Source organism: Eucyclogobius newberryi, unplaced genomic scaffold (genome assembly GCF_026437365.1).
Source record: "Eucyclogobius newberryi isolate DKJ021-1_F unplaced genomic scaffold, fEucNew1.0.hap1 SCAF_1, whole genome shotgun sequence".
NCBI classification, from domain to species: domain Eukaryota; kingdom Metazoa; phylum Chordata; class Actinopteri; order Gobiiformes; family Gobiidae; genus Eucyclogobius; species Eucyclogobius newberryi.
In genome coordinates, this window is record NW_027315723.1 from 35,911,768 (window position 1) to 35,937,261 (window position 25,494).

Consider the following 25,494-nt stretch of genomic DNA (forward strand, 5'->3'; position numbering starts at 1 on the left):
ACTTCCGGGTTGGACATGGGCATTTGGGCCAGAGCCAAAATCCATATCTTCTTTATTCTATAGACTTTTTTCCTAGATTTGACAAACAATAATACCAACCCCTTTATTTTGTCAATTAAGTGTAATTTGTCTCTTTTTGATGATGTCACAAAGGGATTCTTGTTTAGAAATCAGCTCTACCTCTTCATTTTAAATTTGTATTTTTCAAAATGTCTTCACAGACTGACACTGAACAATAAAAGTAAAATCAATGATAAACATTACCACAGGAACTTCTCATATAGACTACATGTTTAAACGACCCATTTGCTGACTGTAAACAAATACAAATTAAATGATTATTTGTTTTTGGTTGTCTGTTTTATAAAAACATTGTATGTAGATTGGTAGGTCCTAAGTATAACTATATAATTATTCTGTCATCCTCCATGTACTGCAAAAATGTTGATTGTTTTTGTGGTAATTCAAAAGAGCTTAGCAGTATTGCACTTATTTGGGTTGTGGGTAAATTCCCTGACAGTGTTGGAAGAAATATGACATTTTGTTACTTAAAAAGTACAGATATAGGAGCAAAATTAGAACAAAATCTACATAGCCCTTGTGTTATCTTCGGGTCTGGATGACCCACAGGTGTCTGTAGTAGAACGCCTCCCTCCACAACATGAAAAAGTAGTGTTTATCTTTTTTGTTCTGTTTTTGTTGTTTTATTTTTAAAACATAAATCGTACAAAATGAAAATTATGTTTCAACCCTGTTTAACTATTAGGTAAAAGTACTTAAGTACCCAATAAAAACAGTATTTCACACACATATTTATATTATCGGGTCAAATGTAGTGGTCTGGATAAAGAAGTGCATGTTTTTTGCTAATCAGAGGCATCTCACTTTCTTTATTTTTATGGTCATTTTTATAATTTTGTTCGATTCTGGGACTTGAACTCAAAACCATCAGGCAGATTGTCACCATGAACATGCTAAACCTTATAGAAAATCACATGTACTTTTTTGTCTGACCTCTCAAGTAAAGGTTAAAAAGTATCCACAGTAATGACTTTTAGTAGTAATTTGCTTAGTTAAGTATAGTAAGTATAGTAAGTAACAGATATCTACAGAACTTTCACACTTTCCACCACTGCTGACGATCTTTTTATATTTCTTACATTACGCATGGCTGCTTGTACTTCAACAAAAGTATTTTTATTTGTATCCATCTAAAAGCTGGTCATGGATGGTTCTATACCAAATATGGCTATATCGATCCTGACAGAGGCATCGGAAAGTATCTTAAAACTTCTCAAAGTACTGGAACTTTTTAATAACACATGTTGTTTATATTTTAGGTTTCAGCAAATATATAAGAAAATAATGATAGCAAAGATAAAATTGTTCATAGTCAATGAGTTTCAATGCACAGACTGATTGATATCGCTGCTTATTGCAATATTTGCCCAATATTTCGGACCAAATTAAAAGTCAGTGGCATCGCCCGTCACTACTAAAAGCTAACTCTTTATACAGACCTATGATGTGCAGATAATGGAAAAGAATAAAATGCAAAGAACACATTTGATCATAGAGCAATTGCAACATTTATTGAAGTGTTGGCTTTCTTGTATTGATTTTTCAACACATTACAAAAATACATATATGTTCCAAACAGCATGACGTGACTGTTCAGAAACCACTTTTTTCACAACAATGCACTCCCCCCAAATAAGAACAAGGAAACTATCATTTTTTGTACAAAGAGTGAGTGAAAGTTGTGAAATATGAAGAAATGTGTACAGTATGTTTGCCAAATTACAATTGGTAAGTGCCATCACAAGACCTTCAACCAACCATGAGGAGGAAAAGAGCAAAAACATGTCTCATTTGATTGGGAAAAGTATGCACCATTTTAGACCATTAGGTTCCCCTGCAGAAAGTCCTCTTTTAGAAAATGTTTTTTTCTAGTTTTATATCCATATGCGGATAGCTTCACCAAACCAACAACATTCATAAAAAACATAAAGAAAACAAAAGGTTCCCCCAAAAAATGGCACCAATTTGCGATTAAAAATATCCTGGAGTGACTTTGCAATTTTACAATTTCCAAAATACAGAAACATATCAATGATAAAAATCCCTCCACCAGCATACAAAAAAGTAATGGTGTCCTAAACATACGGAGAAAAGCAATACTTTTATTTTTAAACACTTACACGTTTTTTCAATAACTTCAACACTGTAAACATTGTATGACTGAATGTCCACAAGGGATTTGGATATGTGTCAGCGTTCCTTTATTTTTGCGATTTATATTCCATAGTATGGCTCATTTTGGCCTCGCTCGGAGTTTTTCCTGCGCGTCTACCACCAGATCTTGATTTTTTGCAGTCATGCATCAACACATGTAAGCAAGCCCCTTTCTCTCCGCCCCGTCTGTGTAGCCATTCATTACAATGTATAACCTATGCCATCACCACTTGCTGTACGGGAATCACGTTGCATTGAATTGGCGCGGATAGGAGCTGACAGTGGACCCCCCCCCCCAAAAAAAAAAAAGCAGGTCAAAAGTTTCAAAATGTGAAGATGATTTCTGATGGTCGAGGGGTTGGGATTGCGAAATGAAAGTCGTATCAATTTTCTTTTGATGTGGCTTTGCTGTGTCTCGAAATAACACACACTTTCCATATGCTTCCAATTTGATTTGAATGACTCCGGTCAAGGTTTCTCTATCTCTCTATCTCTCTCACCGTCTTTCAATCCTTTTTTTTCTTTTTTTATTTCATTTTCCTATTTGACACCAACCCCTTGCGCCAATCCCCCCCCCCCCCCCCCCCCCCCCCCCCCCCCCGAAATTATCATATAGTTTTTCCATGTGCCAGATTCATTTTTTCGCAAAGCAGAAAGAGCCCAAAAGAGGTGTAATCCCTAAAAGTCACCGCGGCGCGCACACTGTCTCGGAAATCTGTTAAAACCGTATCACTTTGTCGGGGCGAATGAACAGGCAAATTCGGTCTAAAAGCGGCTCTAATGCTTGAATGTGAGCTAGTGGAGTGTGAAAAGACGCCGGCGCAGGGGAGAGGCTTAGGGCGCACAGCGGAGAGAACACATGCTAACACATACTGATAGGACTTTCACTTCGACATGTTTGTGGGGTCGACGGCGGGTGGGCTGCGGTCAGACGTTGCATTTCCATTAAGATTCAGACTAATGTTTTGAAATATTGCGATAGACTTTGACATTATGTACAAATCCTTTCAGAAATTCACAATAAAAAGGGTGGACTGGATGCATATTTTAAGCATAAAACGATTCTAAATGTATAGTTTGCATTCAATATACACGTAAGGATTTATTGTGTATGGCATCAGTGAATTGTTGTTAATGTTGTTACGCTGCATAGTTGTTTGCGATGTGATTAGAAATCGTATATAGCCTGCGTATTTCTAAATCTTCAAAAAAACAAAAAACTGCACTGAAATCTTGAACGGAAACACAACAGCCCAATATTGATGGAGGTTTTGTGAACGTGAATATTGGCTGTGGAAATCTGAAATCAATTCCTAAAGGACAAATGCATGGGAGAAGGATGTAGCATATACTGTGGGCGACGAAGCAGCTGGTCTCTGATTGTTTAAGTTTAGGCCATCTCTGTAAGTACTCAGGGCGATTTTTGAACATATAAAAAGAAAATATTTACAAACCATAAACAGGACTGTTCTCACATTAATCACAAGTAGTCTTAACTTATTCAACATTTTACCGAGGGCGCTTTAGACCTTTGCTGGGAATGTACTGAGCATCAGGGCTCCTCCTTTAAGTGCAACCTTTTATTTATGTCCTGGATGAATCGATCAGGACAGCAATACAGTAACTGCATTTTCAGAATAGTCGCATGCCAATATTTCAATATATTATCCCCTGAAAATGATCATGTTAGATTTTTTAAATCCAAAGTGAAGTTTTATTGTCAGCCTGACATTCAGTGCTTTACGCCTGGGTGAGGACATGGATTGTAGTCCGCTGCTGCAGTTTAAATAGAAAACATGTTTTTAAAAGCATTCTGCTTCACACAGTTTTCTCTTACGTGACAATTCCTTAAAGGAAAATCTTAAATAGAATTTTAAAAAGGGTGACTTCTTCCAGTTATATTTAAAAAAAAAAATGTTTTAGCACACGTTTAAAACTAACTCCATAGGAAATCCCACAAAGATGTACCTGCACATGCCAAATATCATTACAAAAATCCAATAAATACAGAAATTATTGCACAGTAGAAAGGCTCCATGGATTCCTAACTGATAAAATCCTCAGACAGTTTGTCTGGAAATGCCAAGATCGGCTCTCAGACAAGTTCTTTTAAAGTTTCCCTTTGTTAATATTCTCAGGTGGCAGTTTGTGACAAGAAAAAGACAAACATTAATCAGTCTCATGTAGAGATAGAGATTCTGCAGCCGCGCCCCACAGCTCCGAGTGGTTTGAGGGAGTTTGTGTGTGCATACATGTGTATGTATCCAAGTGTTCTGTCGCCTTTAGGTGCTGGCTCAGCCTCTATCGGCCTGCTCCAGTTTGACCTCGCTGGCCATCAAATGTTCCCCGTGCCACTTCTTCATGTGTTTCTCCAGCGTGCTGTAAACGCTGAAGGGCATGTGGCAGATGTCACAGCGGTAAACCTCTTTCCCAAACTGGCCGTGGGTCTTCATGTGGCGCGTGAGCTTGGAGCTCTGTGCACAGGCGTAGCTGCACAGGTCACACTTGTAGGGCCGCTCCCCTGTGTGGCTGCGCCGGTGCACCGTCAGGTTGCTGCAGTTTTTGAACACTTTGCCGCAGTACTCACAAGTGTCGTTCCTGCGGTCTTTAGAGCTGGGGGGTCTGCCGGGCCCCGGCCCCCGCAGGAGATGAGGGGTACTGCTGTTGCTGCGACCTGAGGCGCTGCCTGCATCCATCAATTCCCCCGGCGGTGTGGAGAAGCGCAGGCTTCCAGTTTCTGAGGAGGAGTGCTCCGAGGAGGTGCCGAATGGCGACTGACGGGAATCAGTGAATCCCAGAAAGGGTTCTCTAATGAAGTGTCGTGATGCAGCATAACCAGCCAGGAGCTGAGAGTACACATTCTCAGGGGAGATGAGGGGTATGGTCGGGGGTAGCTCAAGCTGTTCCTTCTCGATCTTGATCCTCTTGTTGTTGGATAGGCTGGGGATAGTAATGGGAGTTGGACGGCGCTGGAACAAACCAGAGAAGGCGTCTGCCTCAGAGACGCTCATCCTGCCATTCATCAAAGGCCTCTGATCCTCCGACTTATTTCTCTCCCTCTCCTGCTCTCCGTTCCTCTCTGCTTCATTCCGTGCCCCTCGGTCTCCATTGGGCTGTCTGTCCAGGCCTCTCTTGTTGGGATTCAGTCGTAGGTGATTGTCCAGATGGTTGTACGGGTGCATGATTCCCACACCACCGCTCTCTACAATTCTCTCTCCTCCCATGGCCTTATCCTCAGGGGATCCCCTCTGCCCGTTCTCTCTGTTTTGGCTAAACTCCTGGGAGTCCTCACTTAAGTTTGAATCTGGACGACTGCCATTTCTCAGCTCCTCCTCTTCCTCCTCCTCCTCTTCCTCCTCCTCTTCTTCCTCTTCTTCCTCCTCATCATTGTCCAGACCCATTCCTCTGCCCTCTCCATCTCTCAATTTGTCCTCCCCCTCTCCTTCACCTTTGGACCCTTGTTCTGGGGAGCCGCTCATGGATCCAGACTTGTGCATATGTGTTTTCATGTGCCTCTTGAGCTTGCTGGCCTGGGAGCACGCATGGTCACAGAGATGACACTTGTACGGCCTCTCTCCGGTGTGGCTGCGTCTGTGGACAATCAGGTTACTTTGGAACTTAAACACTTTGCCACAGAACTCACAAGATTTTGATTTACCCTGGGCTTGGTTCTGGGCGTCAGATGGGCTGGTGGAGTTGTGGCTGCCCTGCGAGGTGGGAGGCTGTGGGGCATAGGTGAGAAAGGCGGGGGGCTTAGACCCTGGCTGGAAAAGGGTCGGACTCAGCAGGCGATGCATGGGCGGCACTCGATTGGGAGAGAGAGGAGGGGTTGGCCCGCCATTGTTGGTGTTACCTGCCAGCTCCCTCAGACGCCTTGAGAAGTCCATAGAGGGGGGGTCCATGGGGGCCATCCGCATCACCCTCTCAAAGGCACTGGGGTGCTGGGACAGCAGCCCCATCTCTTCTGGGCCCAGCCGCTCTAAAGGAGGTCTAGGGGGAGGAGGGGGGCTGACGAAAGGTGGCGTAGCAGGCAGCCGAGTTTCCATGTACCCTGGGGGAGGGGGGTGTTCCCTGAGAAGGGGGGCCGCCATGCGCAGGAGGTGGAATGGGTTGTTGGTGTCTCCGAGAAAGGTCGGGAGAGGAGATCGAGGCAGGGCGTCGGCACCCAGGGGCGGGGGTAGAGCCATGCGAGGGGTGAGGGATGAGTTGGCCATGTGGTGGTCCAGGTATATGCGGATGCCGTGGGTGTGCTGGGCGTGCTGCAGGAGGAACCAGGCGCTAGTGAATGTCTGCTTACAGGATGTGCAGATGTAGCTGGACGGCTCATCTTTATCTGGAAGACACAAAGACAAAAAGTTCTGTTAATTATTTTGAACAACAACATCTATTTAAGAATATTTTAACCGTGCATAAACTTGAGCTCTGAGTGTGTTTGTGGAAAAGGGTCTCTCGTGTGCGACTCGGAGGGTGTGTGACTACAGGCTAATGCAGATGGTGGGTACTGCCCCAAGGCCATGACACATTATGCAAATTCTAATGTCAGCTAGACTTTAATATACAGATCCATCTCGTCTGCTTTGTCATTTCCATACGGAGACAGGAGAGGCTGCTATTGAAAAACCGCACAGGGGTGGAGGGAAAAAAACAAGGTAGGGCAAAAAGAATGGAGTGACAGAGGGAGGGTGGAATCAGAGAAGACGACAGGCGCACAAAAGAGAGACAGAAGAGATGATGGAGATGATGTGTAAACATTCGAGCCCCGCTAGTGTTTAACGTGGCCGCTATACAGCAGCTCATATACAGTAAAGGCTCTGTGATGGCTAACGTTAACTGTACATTACTCCTAGACAAATTACCCTTTTAAATTGGCCTGACTTCATAACAGCAAATTCTTTTATCCGTCACGGTGGTAAGGCCTTTATAAGTCTTCTTGTGACTCGTAAAAATCCTCGCTTGCATTTCATCTAATGCAACACAGACTAGCGCTGTTAAAAAAAAAAAAAAGACAAATATTTCCATAGTCTTGTGTTTGTGCTCACAAGGCATCTGCATCTACTTTACCATCAGCAGCTACCGCAAACCCGAGTCAAGTTGGTACAGTGGTCCCGGAGAAGCCCCCGAGGGAAAAACACAAAAAAAGGTGGAGGAGTGTTCTTGCCCAGAGTCTTAATGTGATCAAGAGAATGAACCTTTAAGATGGCCGACTGCCTCAAAGCCACCCATTGTCAAGGAATGTAAAACACACACGGCAACAAGGATGGCCTCTCTCGTACTGTACTCAGTCTGCTCTGCAAACCTTCAGTGATGTGGGATTACGCCGCACAGAAGTAACGGTTAGCAAATATGTTTACCTGCTGGTTTTTCTCTAAATATATTTTTGACATATTACAGTTGATTTTGGATCTGTCTTTGTTCAATGTTTTGAGGCCTCTTGAATGGCATTTCTTTCTTACACTTTTGAACTACTACTTTAAGAATTCAATAATTATGAACAAATATTTTATTAAGCGTGATTCAGGTTTAGTAACTACTACATTAAATAGGCAGGGTTAGGATTTTATTTAAAGAATTAATCACAAGTTATTCTGGACAAACTGCTTGTTTTTCATTAATTAAGTTTGTTCATGCTTAATCAAGGCTATTACAAAATGTAGTTATTATAAAGTGTTACCCAAAACGAATGCCAATGAACAAACTATGTACTTGATATAATTAAATCCTCTGACTTTCCCGTAGTTGGGTGATTGCCTAACCCTCGGTCCTTTTACCTCGTTGATACGATTCATTGTTTGATTGTTGAAGTGAGAATTTGCATTCATTATCAAGAGGAGGAAAAATAAAAGTTAAACGTCCTGAATTTGACAGACAGAAATCCAGTCTGATGGTTAAATCAATCCACGGTCAGCCGCGCGTGGCAGCACTTGACACTCGTGGCTCGCAGCGCAGATAAGCTGGAGCTGAGGTTGGATAGCGTCTCGTACAGGAAGCCGTTTTGGCGGCGCGATCGCTCCGGCTTCCCCCGCGGGAGTAAAAGGGTCAGGCAAAGTTAATGAGGAGCTCATTTAGTGATTCTGTCTGCTTTTCTCCGCTATTAGTGGGAGCGATCTCCACAAGTTGTCACTGCTGGCTGTTTTGCATAGGGCGGCTCGTGACCTGACTGCTTTGCTCGCTAGTGTGGGCATGTGCGTACAAATGTATATGGATGTCCCCTAAATGCTTGTGCGTGTGTGCGTGTGTGTGTGTGTGTGCGTGTGTGTGCGTGCGTGTGTGTGTGTGCGTGTGTGCGTGTGTGTGGTGCAAGTGGCGGGCTGCGTGCCTGTGTTTAGTTTGGCCCGACTTCACACGTGCGCTTGGCAAAGAGGAGAGTAGCTGGACGGCTTAACAGCTTGGACAGCGAGAAGAGAAGCGCGGGGGGAGAACGAGAGCAGAGAGAGCAGAGGCGGAGGAGGAGGAGAAAGGGGGAAGTTTAAAAAAGAAGGGCGGGGGCACGGAGGAGCAGACAGCTATTTACACGCCCCCCCGGGATCGGAGCGGCCCGTGGACTGGCAGGCCGTGTAATCCCATCAACGAGGATCGATACGAGATGAAGATGTGAGATATGGAGCAGGATGGATGGAGTTTTTTCTAATTGTGTAACAAATTAATAAGTGCTGTTTTGTATTGACCACGTGATATTGACTCTGGACTGACCGCGCGGCTAATTAAATCAACCAATGACACTAGGCAATATTGTAAAACGTTCCTAGATTGTCCATCATGTCTGTTGTTTCTTTCTCAATTTAGTACCAAGATCAAGTGGTAAGTGCGCATTTGATTCTTTATCCTAGGCCAACATGATTTACTTCTATTTTATATAGAATGGTTATTTTGATATGGCTGATCAAAATACATGGATCAAGTAAAAGAGAGAAAACACAACATATGCAATAAAAATGACGATAAAGACTAAAAAAGAGTAGCATTGTTGACGAGGGTTGATCGTAATTGTGGTCGTTTTCTATATTATACAGACACATGAAAAATAAAACACACGAAAAAATACATTATTATAACAAAGAAAGTGCCATTATTAAATCAATATTATTATTATTCTGTCCACATATTTCAACCTTTATTTTGTTGATAATGTATTTAAAACGTTTCAATGTACAAACAATACGACTGATCATAAATAATCGTTTCTGATTAGTCGAATACTAAAATAATTGTTGGTTGCAGCCCTATTGGTGACAGAGAAAATTAAATCGTGAAATCATTTTAACTTTTCAATTAACCAGGAGTTGTTTTTGTGTGTGCGAAATGTCTATCCCTACAAATCCAATATGTGATCAGATTTCAAACGAGATTCATAAAGTCTTTCTACAAAAACACTATTTTCATTACATTTTTTCTGCTTAATCAATACACCCCCCCACCCACCACCATCACCCACCCCCACCCTCCCCCGCTGCCCCCTGCGCCATCGCCACACGCATTTAAGCAACGCATTTGCATCCTGTCATATTCTACACAGCCTTGCCATATGTTGTTAAAGGAAGCGTGGAAGCTAATAGAGTGGCAGCTGATGGGGAGCGAGCTAATGACGACCAAAGACAAATTTCATCAACTTCCCAAAACAAGAGCCTCCAAGTGGGGGAGGGACACACACCAGAACACACTCCAGACCGACCGCGAAAAGGGAAAAAGAAACGAGGAATCAAAGACAGACACATTCGCTCCTGCTATATATTTGATTCTTTTGTGCGAGGACTTCATCAAAACCTCATTTCATATCTGCTAATGCGCGCCTTGGCAGTAATTCTGAGATGCAGCTATCCATTAAGCATACATGAAAGCCTTAAAAAGTAATGTCTCGCGGGACCTGTTTGCTTGATTGACACTTCACAAAGAAATATTGCGCTAAATTGCGGGTTGATTGTAATCCGTTGAGATAATAGTGTGTGTTACCCAAACCTGCTGCCGGCTCTGCGGAAACCATTGTCTAATGTGAAAATACTGTCTTAGCATGAGAACCTTACAGGAAGTCATTGTCTCGATCCTGTCAATACTCTTAATAGGTCTAATATTAATCATTTATTACACTAAGCTCTTTGCAGATTATGTAAAAAAAAAGAAGCTGTTTCGCAAGAGAGAACCAACTTGCATACGTACTTGTAACATTTGATCCAGGCTACGTTCCCAAAATGTTAATTACATTTGTTACACAACAGTGTAGGAGTGTAGATAATCTCACGTTCTTGCTTTGGTTCAAAAATGTGATCACAAATTGCTTTTTTTAAATGTTTGAATGAGTTTAAGTGAGCAAAATCTGTAATGGTATAGGGCTTTTGACTGATACAGTATAATGGTGTTCACAATTGAGGTGACTGTGGGTTTAGATGATAAAAGACATATTTATAGTATTTTTAGTCTTACTTTGAGAGTGATAATTTGTTTAATTTTATTTTTTTTATTTCGAGAACTCTATTACTTCTGCTGCATATCTGTGACAAAAAGAGATGAATAAAAGTATTTCTGATTGTGATTTAGTAAATTAAAGACTATGAAACCTTCTCTTGAGCAATGAACCCATAATAATGATCAAATACCGTGTCCACCTGTTGGAGTGACCACACATTTAGCAGTTTATGTCACAGTAATCTTTCCCAAACTGGCCCAACTTGTGGCAGTCTTGTATCAGGAGGCTTCTCACACACACACATGGAGCGAGTGTTCTGCTGTCGCCGCTCACCGCTCACAGCCAATAAAGGCTTCATTAGAGGGCGGCGCTGGGCTGTGTCATGCTTCACTTTGTGCTAATTATGCTCGTCTGCCTGACACGCAGACAGGGACCCTCCACTGCTGACCGCCAAGGTCAACTACCAGTTACAATACTTCCATTCTCGCTGAGGCCGGACCTAATCGGCCAATTTACCCTGCGCACACACACTTAGTAAAACACACACTCCAGGCGGCTAACTGCCCGTGTCTGAGACCAGAGAGAAATGGAGAGAATGGGGGATTCACAGCAATGTTTCAATCTGCAGCATTACAGTTTATTCAATGAGTTTAATGGACCTTTTATGAGAACTGGACAAAGTGCAACTGCTTTAGCGTTGTTTAAATCAATTACTACTGCTCTAATCTGCTCTACTGCACATATTTTTGTCCTTCTGTTTCGAATTTGAGAAGAAAAGGTAGCTCAGTGGATAAAGAGAGTTGCCCACTAACCAAAAGGTTGACGATTCAATCCCAATTTCTGGTCATGCACACTGACATTGTGTCTTTGGGCAAGAGAAATTACAGTTTTTTTTTTGCTGAATGATAAAATGAATTGGGATTTCATGTTCAAAATGCCCATACTATGAGAAACCAATTTGTTCCCTACACTTTAACAGCAAAATGTGATGAAAAAAGGATCAAACGTGTAGAGCATTGAAGGTTGAAGTAATTTGAACTAACTTTACCAGTCAAATTGAAGATAATTTAAATAGTTTGACAGTAAAGACACATTTTACAGGCATTACAATGTGTTTCTATGGCAAAAAAACTGCCAAGTCAAGAAGATGACTTAGGCAGAAAGTATTTTGCGTCTAAAAATCGTTCTGATTGCCCCGAGGATGGAACCAAAGACACCTCTGATGCAGCAGGGTCTGGAAAGTAGAATGAGACAAAAAAAAAATCTATTTGGCCAGGAAAAGACTTAGGCAGGTTGTGCTATGAGGCCGTCGAATTGTCTTATTAATAAGTACTTTTTCAGCTCAGCAGATTCAGCCTTAAAGCAGTTTTCAGCAAGTATTTAAATGTATAACTGTATAATAAATGTGTAATTAATTAATGTTGTTTAAAAGTAATAAAGCCTCTCGTACATGTACAAGTCACGATACATTGCCAGTGCTGCATCGATATTTGAACCGCCCTAGTGATAGTAGTTCCTTGCTGTAATCCTAACCTTTCATAAAATGTAAAAGTAAACATAGCATCACGAGACAACACGTAATAACTGCACTAATCCTTCATTTGAATGGGTTAAAAATGAGGGTCTCACAAACGAACGCCTTGTGCATGTTTCCATATTGATAATGGACAAAACTGTAGTAGAGTCATTCATTTCAAACATCCCATTAAAGTAATTTGCTCGCAGCAATGTAGTTTTAAAGCCATATTGTCTCTTCTCATGCGATCCCCCGTGTGCAGTGTGTGGCCAGGTAGCACGGAGGCAGGCTTTTCCCACAATGCCGAGCAGCACAATGCAGATCTGAGAGCAGCTCGAGAGGGCAGCAGCGCTTTGTCCTGCATGAGCGCAGGAAAACACACACAGGGCTAAGGGCCAGCAGGCCTGGAGGAAGTTATTAAAACACTGGCACATGCACGCAGCCGAGGTGGGCCCGTAATAATGCCCGCGCTCTCCTGCCTGTTTTTTTTACCAAACCACTGAGCCAATTAACTCTGTCTTTTGGGACCCAGATCTGAGCTTTACATCACGTTTTATTCCTTCCAGATTGCCTTTTATAGCCATTATTTTGCCTTAAAAAGTACAAACAAAATGCCAGTGAATGAAGGGGAGCCATAGCGTTGACTGTTCACATATGGCTAATGTCGAAATGTTGAAGGCCATGGAGCGATGGTGCAGACGTGAGGACTTGGGTTTCAGATAGGAGCTCCCATATGCCAGGCTCACACTGCAAAACATTGTGCTGTATCAAATTTATATTAGGTAGAGAAAAGTCTTATCTGGCGGATTTCTATCGGACCCAAGCAGAGATAAGAAATAAATCTCGACTAGTCAGCAGTATATGTATTTTATGTGCTATGGCGACTGAAGGCTTCTACACGGATAATATGTATGAATAAAGTGTATCATTGATAAAAATCTGAAATTGTTTATTGTTTTTGACGCTAAAAACCTCTTTTGGCACCTGTTTTAGTGTCTGTATGGTTACGTTATTGATGAACAAGGTCAATTTTCCTATTGAATATGTAAAAATATGCTGGACTAAAATATTTTAGTCCAGCAGTGGATCCCAAACTTTTCACACCAAGAGCCACGTAAAGAAAATATCTGATCTTTCAAGAACCACCAGGTCTAAACCAGGTCTACAACAGGACTAAACCATTCCTAAAATAGTTTGAGAATTTCTGGTCTAGTCTATGCTTCACCAGGCAGCACCTTACAAAATAAAAACTACATCTTACTACTTTTCTAGAATGCTTTTGGAGTTTTTCCTCGCCTTTTAATTACAGATAAACTGCTAATGAATAAAAGGCTATAAAAAGGCTCAAAACTATGGCGCAGACGTGTATTTGGCTTTCATTTAGCGACTCCGCACTCGCCGTCCCGCCAGCCTGCTTTTGATTTATGCTTTTGAGGTCCACAGCGCTGCCCAGATTTACATTATACTTACATTTGGGGGGCTTTATCAGATGTTCTAAGCCAGCGGGACTCATATTCGAACCACAGAAGAATAACAAGAATCCACAAGCACCACTCTGACATGACAGGAGAGGGGAGAGTGTGCAGGGTAATGGACGCACACTGCTGGCAAATTAACTCGCAAATCTACGGGGAGAAATCCTAATTGAAATAAGAGGCATTTAAACTTGAGCCCTCTTAGCTTCGGCTGCAACCCACTTTTCTAAGTCTGGTGGCAAAAAGTACATCCATCGCTTAGAAAATAGAGCAATGTCTTCAAAAGGTTTGCAGCGCTGTATTAAAAGACGTTATGTGATCGGTGTAGTAAATTAAGATTACTTTAATTAGGAACGATATTCTGACAAGTTTGATTGTGAACCAACATGAAAAACATCCACCTTAATGAAGAAAATCTTTAAAATGCAAGAGTTTGTTTCTTTTCAAAGTAGGAATTTGAATTTTCTGGAATTTTCTTTTTCAAAAAGTAATAATTAGGCAACTGTACAGAGCGTACAGAAGAGCTTAGTCATTTTGTTGATTACGGTTTATGGTGTCTTAGTGGACCAGCATTTTTAATAGTCATCTTATTATTTTGGGAGATTTTAAAGGATTTATTTAACAGCAGAAAGGAGAAAGCATGTACTGAGTTCGACGGAGATTTGGGGATGGATTGTGGGTTTAATCTGCCTTTTTACTGATAAATAGCAGATTTCAGAGATAGATACAGTATATTTTTTTGTAAACTGCGCAGTCTCCTATAATCTAATGTGGTCTTGTAAGTGCACTTTGGGTACAGATACTTCAAAGTTTTGAGAACTTTTGCCGGCACCATGTCTCTTGGTGTAGGGATGTTATTAAAGATTAGTGTCACGAGGAAGCGTCACGTTTTTATGCACTTTGACCAAACAAATCAAGGATCTAGTTTAGCTTTTTGAAATGAAACGTTCTGAATGAAAACGTAATGAATGATATTGTCACATAAGCAGCCAAAAAAGAAGTAATTACTGAACTGACTCATTTTTGTTTTCATAAATGATCGATTAACTGAATAATCTTGACATTCCACTGTTGTGATGTAGATTATCAGTAAAACATCGATCAAAATCTTCCTAAATGTGACTCTGAAGTGCGATAGTACATGCTAATAGTTGAGGTGTTGTAATAAATATGTGATATGGATAAAACTCTTGTTGCGTATCCTTAACACCGGTTCAGCAGAGTGACAATCCACTGCCGATGCACCCTAAACGTCTCGCGCTCGTCGTTTTGTTGTCGGGGCGACAGAGCAGAGCAGGTCGACGCTGTATACGCCTCTGATACGACGTTTGCGAGCGCGTGTACTGCAGCATTCCTGGGCCCGGGCTTCACTTTACAGCTCCTACATTCCATCAAGGGCGACAGAAGAACGGCACCGCCGCCGATTTGCATACAGAACAAAGCGGCCCGCAGGCGAGGCCACTGGGACAGGGAGCTGCCCCCTCTTCCTACTATAGCTGCCCCCCTCGCTCGTCGCACACACACACACACACACACACTCCACACCATGGGACCGTGGCTGCACCTGTCAGGGGTTAGCTGACACCTCTGCTGCTGGCAAAGCATCTCCTCATTAGCATGGCTGTGATCTAAGGGTCCCCGGGGGTCCCAGCCCTCCTCACCTCGCCCCTGAGCCGCCCCCCCCTTCACACACACACACACACCCACACACACACACACACACACACACACCTCTGCCCCTCGCCTCTGCCCGCCTCCCTGTCCTGATGACTTGTTTGTCATGCACCGGGCTAATCAGCAGACATGTGTGTGCGTTTGGGCCCATCTCATTTCAGGGCGATCACATTTGGTCAGTGGGCCATGTCGTCCTCTAGTGACGCCGAAGGGAGCAGTCGACATCGCTTTGTTTCCGTCGCGTCTTGACTTCACCTCAGCGCGGCACAAAGTGTGTTTTGTCTTAGTGTTTTCCTGGTGAACATCAAGTACAAAAAAAAGGGAGAGAAATATACACAACGTATGGCTGGGTGATTGACAAAAATGAATATATTGATATTTTTGGAGTAGCTTGTTAACGATGTTCAGATGATATTTTGTCAATCCAACAGAAATGTCTTTTGAAACATGTCTTTAAATGTAGTAGTTGAGGTGTAACGTCTGTAAAATGAATCAAGAAAAGTGCAGATATATCACCATATATCCTCATTGGAAAGTTTACAGCGTAACTTATTTATAATCAGCTCATTTTGTAGCATTTTCACTATAAACGATACACTCGAAATACCAAGTTACAGGTTTGATCTGTGGAAAGGCAAGCCGGCTCACAGTAAGAATGCATGTTTTTCACTGTATTTTTTGAGCAATGAAAACACCTGTAATTGGATAAGTGCAAGACAGTGCCATACCGGTCCGATAAGGTTCATTAGGTCTTTACGGTTTAATAAGTTCATGACATGCTGGACTTTGGTGTCACTTGGGACGGGGGACGACCTTTAAGTGTGAATGTGATCGCTCATTTCTAGCATGTTTTCTAATACAAGCTGCATATTTACAGACCATGAAGGCATCTTTTTCTAACATCTAACATATTCAAATGTAAATTAGTTTTACTGACAGTGACATATCTACACACAAACTGTTCCTAACCGTCTTCACGTTAACTACTCAAGTGTTTACCGATGGCGTCGCAGAGTGATTAGCCCTCCCGTCTCTCTGTGCAAGAAGATCATTGCTTCTTTCCAGTTAGTTCTGCTTCCAGCTTTTCCCTGCTCCGAGCTTGTTTTAATGGACTGTAAATCACTCTGTTACATTCTTTGTATGTAAATGTTGATTGATTGATTGATTGATTGATTGATTGATTGATAAAAAACGCCCATTATTAACCTGGTTAATCTGGGAGTGAATGATCGAGGACCAACAGAGGCTGGAATATATCTGGAACTATCTTATCTAGAACGAGATTATTTATGTTTTTATTTGTTGCTAATGTGATTTTACTGGCTCTTTTCTTGGAATGACTTCAATGACTTGTCAATAACTTCATCTTGAACTGCATCTACAAATAAATGTTCACAATATATAATCAAACAAACAACCCATAATTGGTTATAACAACAATTTGGCCTTTTAGCGCAAACATGGCGACTACCAGAACTCCTCGCAGCCCCATACATCACTACAACTTGTAAAGACAACAGATAATCGTCTCCCATGGGCGTTGGATTAGGTCGGGGCAGTTAACCCTTCACCTCTGCCTGTCCACGCGCATATATGTTTTCAGGAGACGCGCTCTGGGGAGGCCAAGGGTGGTGGAAGGCCGGGGGGGATGGCGGACGGGGAGGGGGTCAGAGAGGGAGAGAAATGGAGGCCGGGCCGCTCTCACACGGAGGGACTGGCGCTGACGCTAACTCAAACCAGCCACGGCCCGCTAACCATGTGCATGTGTGGAGCTGGCATGACGGTGCGACGGGCGCTTAAAGACGCAGCTTCTCCTCGTGTTTTTGTCGAGGAATAACTGCGCTGGACGTGTTGTTTTTCTTTCCAGTCGCGCTTCGGACTTGGACCTTCTCTTGTGATTTGTATTCCGCTTCGGAGGCAGGTCAAATTAACAATAAAGGGATTAGTTACGAGCACGCCAAGACTGAGCATGTCCAGTTGGCGAATTCATTCAAATGTAATCGCAGTGTTGTCACGATGTTAACATTTTGAACACGATATCGATACTAAAGAGTTGGCTCGATACTGGATTTCGATTCCGCAATAACAGTTCAAACATACTTGTTTTTTCAAGTCAATAAAAGACATTTTCAACACAAAATGATGTGTGGTCTCGTTGTAGTTCAGATAAAGAGCAAGGTTATTCTAAAACTGTTTCATTTTGTCTCGTAATTTAAGCAATTTGTTTCATTATTGATACTTGCGCAAAAGTTAACAGTTTCAATACGATTCTTGGTATTAATTTTTGATACTTTTGACAAGTGGCCTCGAACATAGCATGTCTGGTCACAGTAGTGCGATAACACACGGTAAAAAGAAGGAAAAACAACTTGTTTCAGTCTGTTGAAATGCTAAATTTGCTTTTATATGACTAAAGAGGTAAAGTGGCAACAGCAGTGCAGTAGAAAGGTTTCTGCCCTTAAACTATAAGGCAAGAAGTTCAAAAGTCACCCAAATTCTTATTTATCTTCATGTTTTGTATGGCATGTGCATGTAGCTCTGGGTGAAGGCGACAGCACTAGATCACAGGACATTCTCACAGCTGGCGGAGAGTTACAACCTCTGGCTCGGCTCGAAGGACTAACAGAGACCAGAGGGAGCGGGACGATGTATTAAGAGTCAGAGGAGCTTTATAAAGTGCATTAGACTAAGCCCCGTAGACCTGAGTCATCATTATCAGCTCCTCTGTCCCGGGCTCGGAACAGACTCTCAGAGACCGCTGCCGGCGCTGAGACACGGGCTACATTTACATTTACCGGAATCAAAATCAGCTCGAATAATCAGATAACCCAATTAGATCTGATTGTTGGTGTGTTTACATGCACAAAGGAAATCTGATCACGTGTCAGTTAATCAGTGGATGTTTAAGAGTAACTGTTGTGTTGGGAAGGCAATTTTAAAATAACTCCTTCATGTTTTTAGCATCTTCTCGTTCATTTTTATCGTTGTTACATTAGTTTGCCCTTTTTTGGGATGTTTTTCCTTGTCAAAACGTGCACAGGTGAGAGAAATCCGATTACCGGCGCTCACTTGAGATGTAATTGTCTACATGGCATTTCGACAACGCCAGAAATCAGATAATAGTCAGATTTTCAGCGCGTAAACAAAGCCACTGACAAATACAGCGGGCTAAAATGAGATCGTGCTTCAGACAAAATCAAAGAAAAAGGTTGGAAGCTAAAAGAAGATGCTTAAAAAGGTGCCATGATCGGACTTACCCCCAAAAAATGGCCTACCTACCATTAAGCTTCACCAACGGCAAAAAGTAATCGTGAAAGTGTAATTACTCCAACAGTGATTGATTGATTGATTGATTGATTGAACGGATAGGTTTTTGGACACACTTCAAAAGAGTTGGCTTCCTTTTATGTTACATCAAGGTGCAATATCAGAATAAAACAAATACTGCAGTGATGTTCTGGACTAGTTCAATGTTTGTTTGAGATTGTACATTCTGCGGGATTCACACTTTGTCCAGAAAGTCAATTTCCTTTTCATTGCCGCGTATAGGAAATTGACTTTGACACTTGACTGACATGTGCACGACTGCAGGTTTAATACATTCTCGGCGGTTCAGTCATTCCACATACAGCGAGAAGGTGAAACTTAAACGCCGGGTTTCATGTTGTGCTATTGAATATTTGAGTCCCGCATGAAGGGGCGCCGTGTACTTGTAGCAGCGGTGGTAATGGTGCCCAGCTGTCTGTGCCAGGCCCGTTTAACTAGCTGCCCACAGGAAAGTACCACGGGCCCTGAACGCAGCACAGTCAGCGCACTGTAAAACTCACATGTTCTGAGCAGCAGGACAATGGAAGAAGACACAAAGTACACAAAATAAAGCACTGTACTTCTACTGCTACTGGCTTTTCAACAGCTACTACTACTACTTCTAATACTACTACTGCTATTACATGCCCTGCACCAATACCAGAAAATGTTGCTGGATTGGGTGTTGGTTCTTCTGATATCTTCATTGGGCCTTGAATTGGAAGTAATAAGACTTTTTACTGGCTTTTGTTGGCACAAAGCCTCTCATAGTGTTGGACTTTTATTCAAACAAACCTGTTTATTAGTCACTTGCCAAATATACAATCGATAACACAATTGGATTCGTTAGTGATAAGTTAACTGTGTTTTTTTGGGGAGGATGCTATTTTCAGTGCGTCCATTAGTGCTTAGTGTTGTTGTTTTTTTTAATTAATGTATGTATTATTCAATGTTTTACCAGGCTGGATCGGTGCTTTGCCAACTATTACAAACTATCGATACTCCAGCTACTACTGCTACAACAAGTACAAGTAAAGTTGTTGTTTTTTGCGATAATACAACAACAAATAAAGAAAAAAAGACAAAGCAAAACAACTGAACACACAGAAAAAAACACAAAAATATTAAACAAAGTCAATCAATTAAAACGGGAGGAAACAAACAAAGAACTGAACAGATACAAACTAAAAAAAGAGGACTTTACAAATGTCACTTTCACAGCAAAGAAATAAAGATTCCATTGTATGTTTAAAAAATATGTTTATATTCTTGTGTCTACTATTACTACTCCAATGAAAATTAATTAGAAATACCACTCCTTAAACTTAATCTCTGTTGGGATAATGCAAACAATAACTAACTGCCGTCAAATTTAGATCTGATAGAATGATCTAAATGCTATTGTCGGTAGCCAATCTGACCTAATTTAGACCTAACACTATGTAACTTGTCTCGGTTTGGTCCAGGTTTGAGTCCATTTACCACATCAAAACTGGGACTAAAGCAGGACTAGATCAGGACAAACAAGGGCTGAAACAGGACCAAACCAAGTCTACATCAGGACTAAAACATGCTCAATTTAGGACCAAATAACGAGAAGTGTGAATGTAGATCGCGTTTGGTCTCGTCCAGGTTTAATCCCAGTTTAGTCCCAGTTTGGATGTTATGCAAATATGAACGAGCCTTTACTCTGACTGATTTCTGTGTAACAAATCACATCTAATATGACTTCACGCTAACACTTTTCAAACATAGGCTTAAAAATCATACTTATACTTGCACATCCTGAACGATAATGACTTTGACACACTAGAAACAAATAACTTCCTCCGCAATCACTTCTCATTATAAGCTAATTGGACAAAAACATATAAAAGCTGGTACGGGGGGGCGACCTCTTTCCTGTCCAGGTGTATCTTTCATGGCTCTCGTCCTGTTGCGCTGCAGCGAAGGCCGGCGGCAAACCCTTAATAACACCGTATTGTCTCCAGATGAATTCCTTCTATTATGAACGTCCTCAAACATGCTCAGGTGTGCCAAGATTCTCTCTCTCTCCGTCCATCTGTCTTCTGTCTTTCTTTCTTTCCCTCTCTCCCTCTTTCTTGTTCTGCTTTTTACACCTAGCCTTGAACGATCCGCAATGAATTCATCTCTCGTCGCACACGCCCAATACATACTTCTGAGGTGACAGGTGTGGGTATGTCAGCTTTGTCTTGTCCATGGAATAGAGAAGGGAATATGGCGCTGTACGTTTTGCTTGTGGTGAAAAGAAAAAACATTTAAAACACAACTAATCATTAAAAAAAAAAAATTGCGCGCCTCTACCAACAATTGCGTGAATATTGTACAATTTAATCGCTTTTTTAAAATTATTATTATTCATCAAATTCATCTTAGAACATATAATTGACTATTTTTTGTTGGGTTGAATCTGAATTTGACTCTAATCTTCATGATGAACACTACATGTATCTAGTGTTGGGAAGAATAATTCTAAAACATATCAAGGTACATAATTTAGTTGAACTGCATTAAAATGAGTACTCTTTTCTGAACACTTCTGATATTAAGTGTATATTATATTAAGTAAATGTGCTGCATGTTGCACCGTTTGTTCTGCATTTATTTAACAAACTAATACAGCCCAGTTTGAAGCTTAAACTGATTTGAGGAAAGTAAAACACCATTAAAGTAAATAGTAACTGTAGCGGGAGTACAGTCACTCAAAATGTGTGTGGAGTTACTTCCCAGCACTGCTTGTATCTTTCTTAACGTCGCGTCACCCTCTGCTCCTTCCCTCGTCCTCCTTCGCGCTCTGTCTTTCTGGCTCTTATCACGCTGATACATTTCCTGCTCCTGGCACGGCTCCTGCATAGCTTATGGTTAGAGCGAGCTTTCATCTGTGCACCGCCTTTAGGAAACGCACACATACACACATGCACACACACACATATATATATATAAACACACACACACATTTAGACAGAAGTAGTGTCTGGTACGGGCCACGCAGCGCTGCCCCTCCACGACACAGGCCCAGACGAGTTCTCCTGGCACCGATCGCACCGATAACATCTCGGCTTTCGTTCCGTTTTGGCTCGGGCGTTTTGCTTTGGGACAGGAGGCGAGCTGGAGAGGGCTTTTTGGAAAACTACGAGTTACGGCAGTAAAAATCACAGGGCTTTAAAGTTGAGCGGCGGCAAACTGTCCGCAGCGCCATCTATGGACAAGACGGTGCAAGGGTCGCATTAAGTTGAACCAGAAAGCAGGAACAGGCAAGATTGCTGTGAATATATTACAATGTTTAAGGTTAAGGCACTCTTTATTTAATTTTGTAAGTAGAGAGGTCAATATGAATCAGTTAATTTATCATTTGGATTATTGAAGTGACGATATAAAATGAAATATATAGTATAATTGTGAGAATTTGCCTTATGGATCAATAAAAATGTGTCTAAGTCAAATTTCAGATGCAAAATTTAGTCATTTCAATTCAGTTTATGCTGCAAAAAAGTCACTCTATATGTAAAGTGTGTTTTTATTTGGCGGTTTATGTCACATTAACTTGGACTTCACTTGGATTTCATTATGCGTGTCATATACTAAAGCAAAAGGAATCTTTCAAAAAATGTGAATAAAAGAAAATCTGGTCGTGGTGTCAAAAATTGTGAATAATTATGACGAATTCTACCATTTTGAGGTTTTTTTTTCTAACACTAACTCCAACAAACAACACATAAATAAACAATAAAATTTCATGTTTTGTCATTATATATAAGTACACTTTGTGTTTTGACCTTTTTTGACCAATATGTAGTCTATATTATAAATGTTAAACTTTGTTGCTGTACATGACAAAATTCCGATCAATTTAGAAAACCTGAAACTGCATTTTGCTTCCTTTATACAGATTATTTTTAGGTTTATATGTGACATTTTAAAACAAGCTAAGGACCCAAGAAATAACCAGGCAACTGACTCAGGGCCTCTCCTGAAAAATGAAATAGACGGTTTAATATTGTTTTTTTGCCAAGCTCTTTGCGTTATTGGACATAATTTCACTAAAATGTATTGTTTTCACTCACAGAGAATAAGTGCAGTGCCATAATAGTTTAATTATATCTTGAAATCTTGACTTTGACAAGCCATTCACTGTTTTCATTGTAGAAGAAGACAGAATCCAGTTCAAACAGGAAATATACCACAAACCAAGTGCTAACCTTTTGACTTTCCTTCTGTGTTAAAATCAAATAACCTCATTTCTATTGACTGTGATGCATTCTTTGGCAACCACAAGTCTTGCCCCAAACTGTCCAAGAGCCTGGTTTCATCACGTACAAACAAACAAACAAACAAACAAATTAAAGAAAAGGCAGTTCCTCGTCTCTGTTCTGTTACATCCACTCGCCTGGTTTAACCGACCTCTTGTTAAGTGATACAGGAAGAACATAATGTCACATGTTTGTCCGCCTCCCTCTCACGGTAATTGCCCCTAGATAAATAAATGGTCAAATAAGTGCAGGATCGTGAAGGTACCATAAAAGGCTTTCAATATCTGTTGCGGTGAAGCAGGGCTGTAAAAAGGGAAGAAGAAAAAAAAGCGCAACCATAAATGCTTCTTTCCTCATTTTCTTCTGCTGCCATCAGAGGCTAATAAGATAAGAGCAACGAGAACAACAAGAGAGCAGCGTTAGCATGCCGAGGATTACCACAACAAGCACCATCTCCGCACGCCTTTCACAAATAGTAATAGTAGCCTTTTGCTCCTAAAGCCAAGCCCAACAAACAGGAGAGCGAGAGAAAAAAGACAGAGGAGAAATCTTTCCATTAGTGTTAAAAGTGGGATGATATGTTGGCTCGCACGCGGGATTTGATTTTTTTTTCTTCTTCTTTTGCAAGGCCGGAGTGTTTCCAAATGGGAAGATACGTATAGCAGAGCCGGTTCCTTGGTTTTGCCTGCATCTGTACGTACACACACGCTGTCGTCTCCTCAGGGCATGTGCTAGAATCTGCTCCAAAGTCGAAACTGGCCCTGCTGTTATTACGGATGTTTATGCAAATATGCTCTGCGGACGAGCGTGTGCACATTACGAGCCTGATGCGACAGGACGCAGGTGAGACGGGGGGAAAGGTGAAGGCCAGGATGCTGCGCACAGTCGGTGGTTTGGTGCTGGGTGCACAAGAGAAGAGTGTTGTTTTAGTTGTAGGTTTGCACGTACTTAAGTCGGATGCTATTTGTCAAACAACCACTAAAGAAAGAGTTCGCAGGCACTTTAAAACGACGTGCAAACATTTCGGTATTTTAGGGCAAATTTGTAAGATGACCGTTTTGCGAATTATCAGTCATAGTAAACCTGGAATATTGAGAGTGTTTTTCAAACTTTTTTCAAACTTCATATAAGTTATCTGTTCTTTTCCTTTGTATCTAACTACGTTGCAACAATGACATTTCCCTATATGTGGACAATATAGGATTATCTTATCTTATCTTATCTTACATGTGTTATTTTAAACCATTATTGTGATCAAAGGCTTGTGGTTTTCTAACGTTGAATACAACACATTTGGCAAATTTTAGCTCGCTTTGAACATGTTTTAATCAGTTTACCACAAAAAAAATCAACAAGTGCTTTAAATCTTGGTGAAAGTGAATCAAACATGAGAGTCAAAAATCAGTGGTTTACACAAAATGAATATATTATGACACCTTTTTCCATTGTAATCTTCTTAAATAGAAGTACTTTGAGTTAAGTAGTTGCTCTGATGTTGTATATATTTTGTTATATATATATATATTTATATTTTAGTCTTTATTTTTAATGCTGTTGTTTTATTATTCATTATTTCACACCTTTTCTCATTCCAATACAGAATTCCTCCAAAAAATGTACAATTAATCAGAACTGTCATAGTTTGCTAACGATCTGTGCGCAAACCCCACCACCACCGACTTGAATAAAAGAACGCGAAACACAGATAAACGCCTGTCAACGGCGCGTTACCGAATCCTACTGCCGTCTGAGCGATCGTGTGAGATTCTTAAAGGCTCTGGAAGTCAAGAGGCAGTAAAGGAGCAGAGAGGACACATCTGGAAGGCACCGACAGCTCCGGCACATGCTCAAAGTTAGCGGTGGCGCTCGCAGTCCAAATTAGTGGCGAGTTTTATTCCCCCGCTGTGGTAGGAAAATATCAAATCTGCTGCCATGTGTAGAACCATAAAGCTGCTCGTGAAGCCTTTATGTGGGACTCTTAAGCATGTGCGATTGTGTGCGACTGTGAGAGAGGGAGAGGATTCTTGTCTGTCAGTGAATCCTTTCCTGACGCGTTCGCCGAGGTCGTATCGACAAAAATGGATGACTTGAGAGACACTTCAGATTACGGCGATATCGTTAATCGGATGGTCGTTTTTGCGCTCCTACAGATGTGCGCAAAGTTCTGCCTGTAAATGTCTTGATTGAGGTTCAAGTATCATAAAAGTTAATAGGAAATTGATCACAAAAGGGAAGATTGGACGATTACGCTGGAAGTTTCTGATGTTTTAAATTAGGTATAACATTAAAAGCACTGAAGCAAGAACAAAGACTTAATACATAATGTTTAAAGTAACTCTACTTAATTCACCATAACCCCTTAATGAAGTAGTTACTAAGCCTGAATTGTTCTTGGTAAATGATGTGTTTATTATGAATTAAGCTTTTGTTCTTGCTTAATTAAGGATCATCTGTAGCTATTAAAAAGTTGTACACTTTTGACAGTTTTCACTAATATAGTCTAATGAGTTGCAGTCACATGGTTATTTACTGTTATAGTAGCTATTTTGAGGACTTTTGACCGTTCAAAAACATAAAATATAGTTTTAAATTGTTAATAATTACAAAAACTTTATAAAT

The 25,494-nt window shown here is 41.2% G+C and overlaps 1 protein-coding gene across 2 annotated transcripts in view; it reads right to left on the reverse strand.

The window, feature by feature from the left end:
• Positions 1-2,843: 2,843 nt before the first annotated feature.
• The window catches only part of bcl11bb (BCL11 transcription factor B b), a 44,145-nt gene continuing 21,494 nt past the window's right edge, over positions 2,844-25,494 (reverse strand). The window contains exon 3 of one of the 2 annotated variants that reach the window (XM_072444829.1): positions 2,844-6,568. In XM_072444829.1, the coding sequence (XP_072300930.1) occupies positions 4,530-6,568 (2,039 nt within the window). In that variant the 3' untranslated portion in view covers positions 2,844-4,529. The remainder of the gene's footprint in view (positions 6,569-25,494) is intronic. The other variant, XM_072444818.1, reaches the window with a different exon arrangement.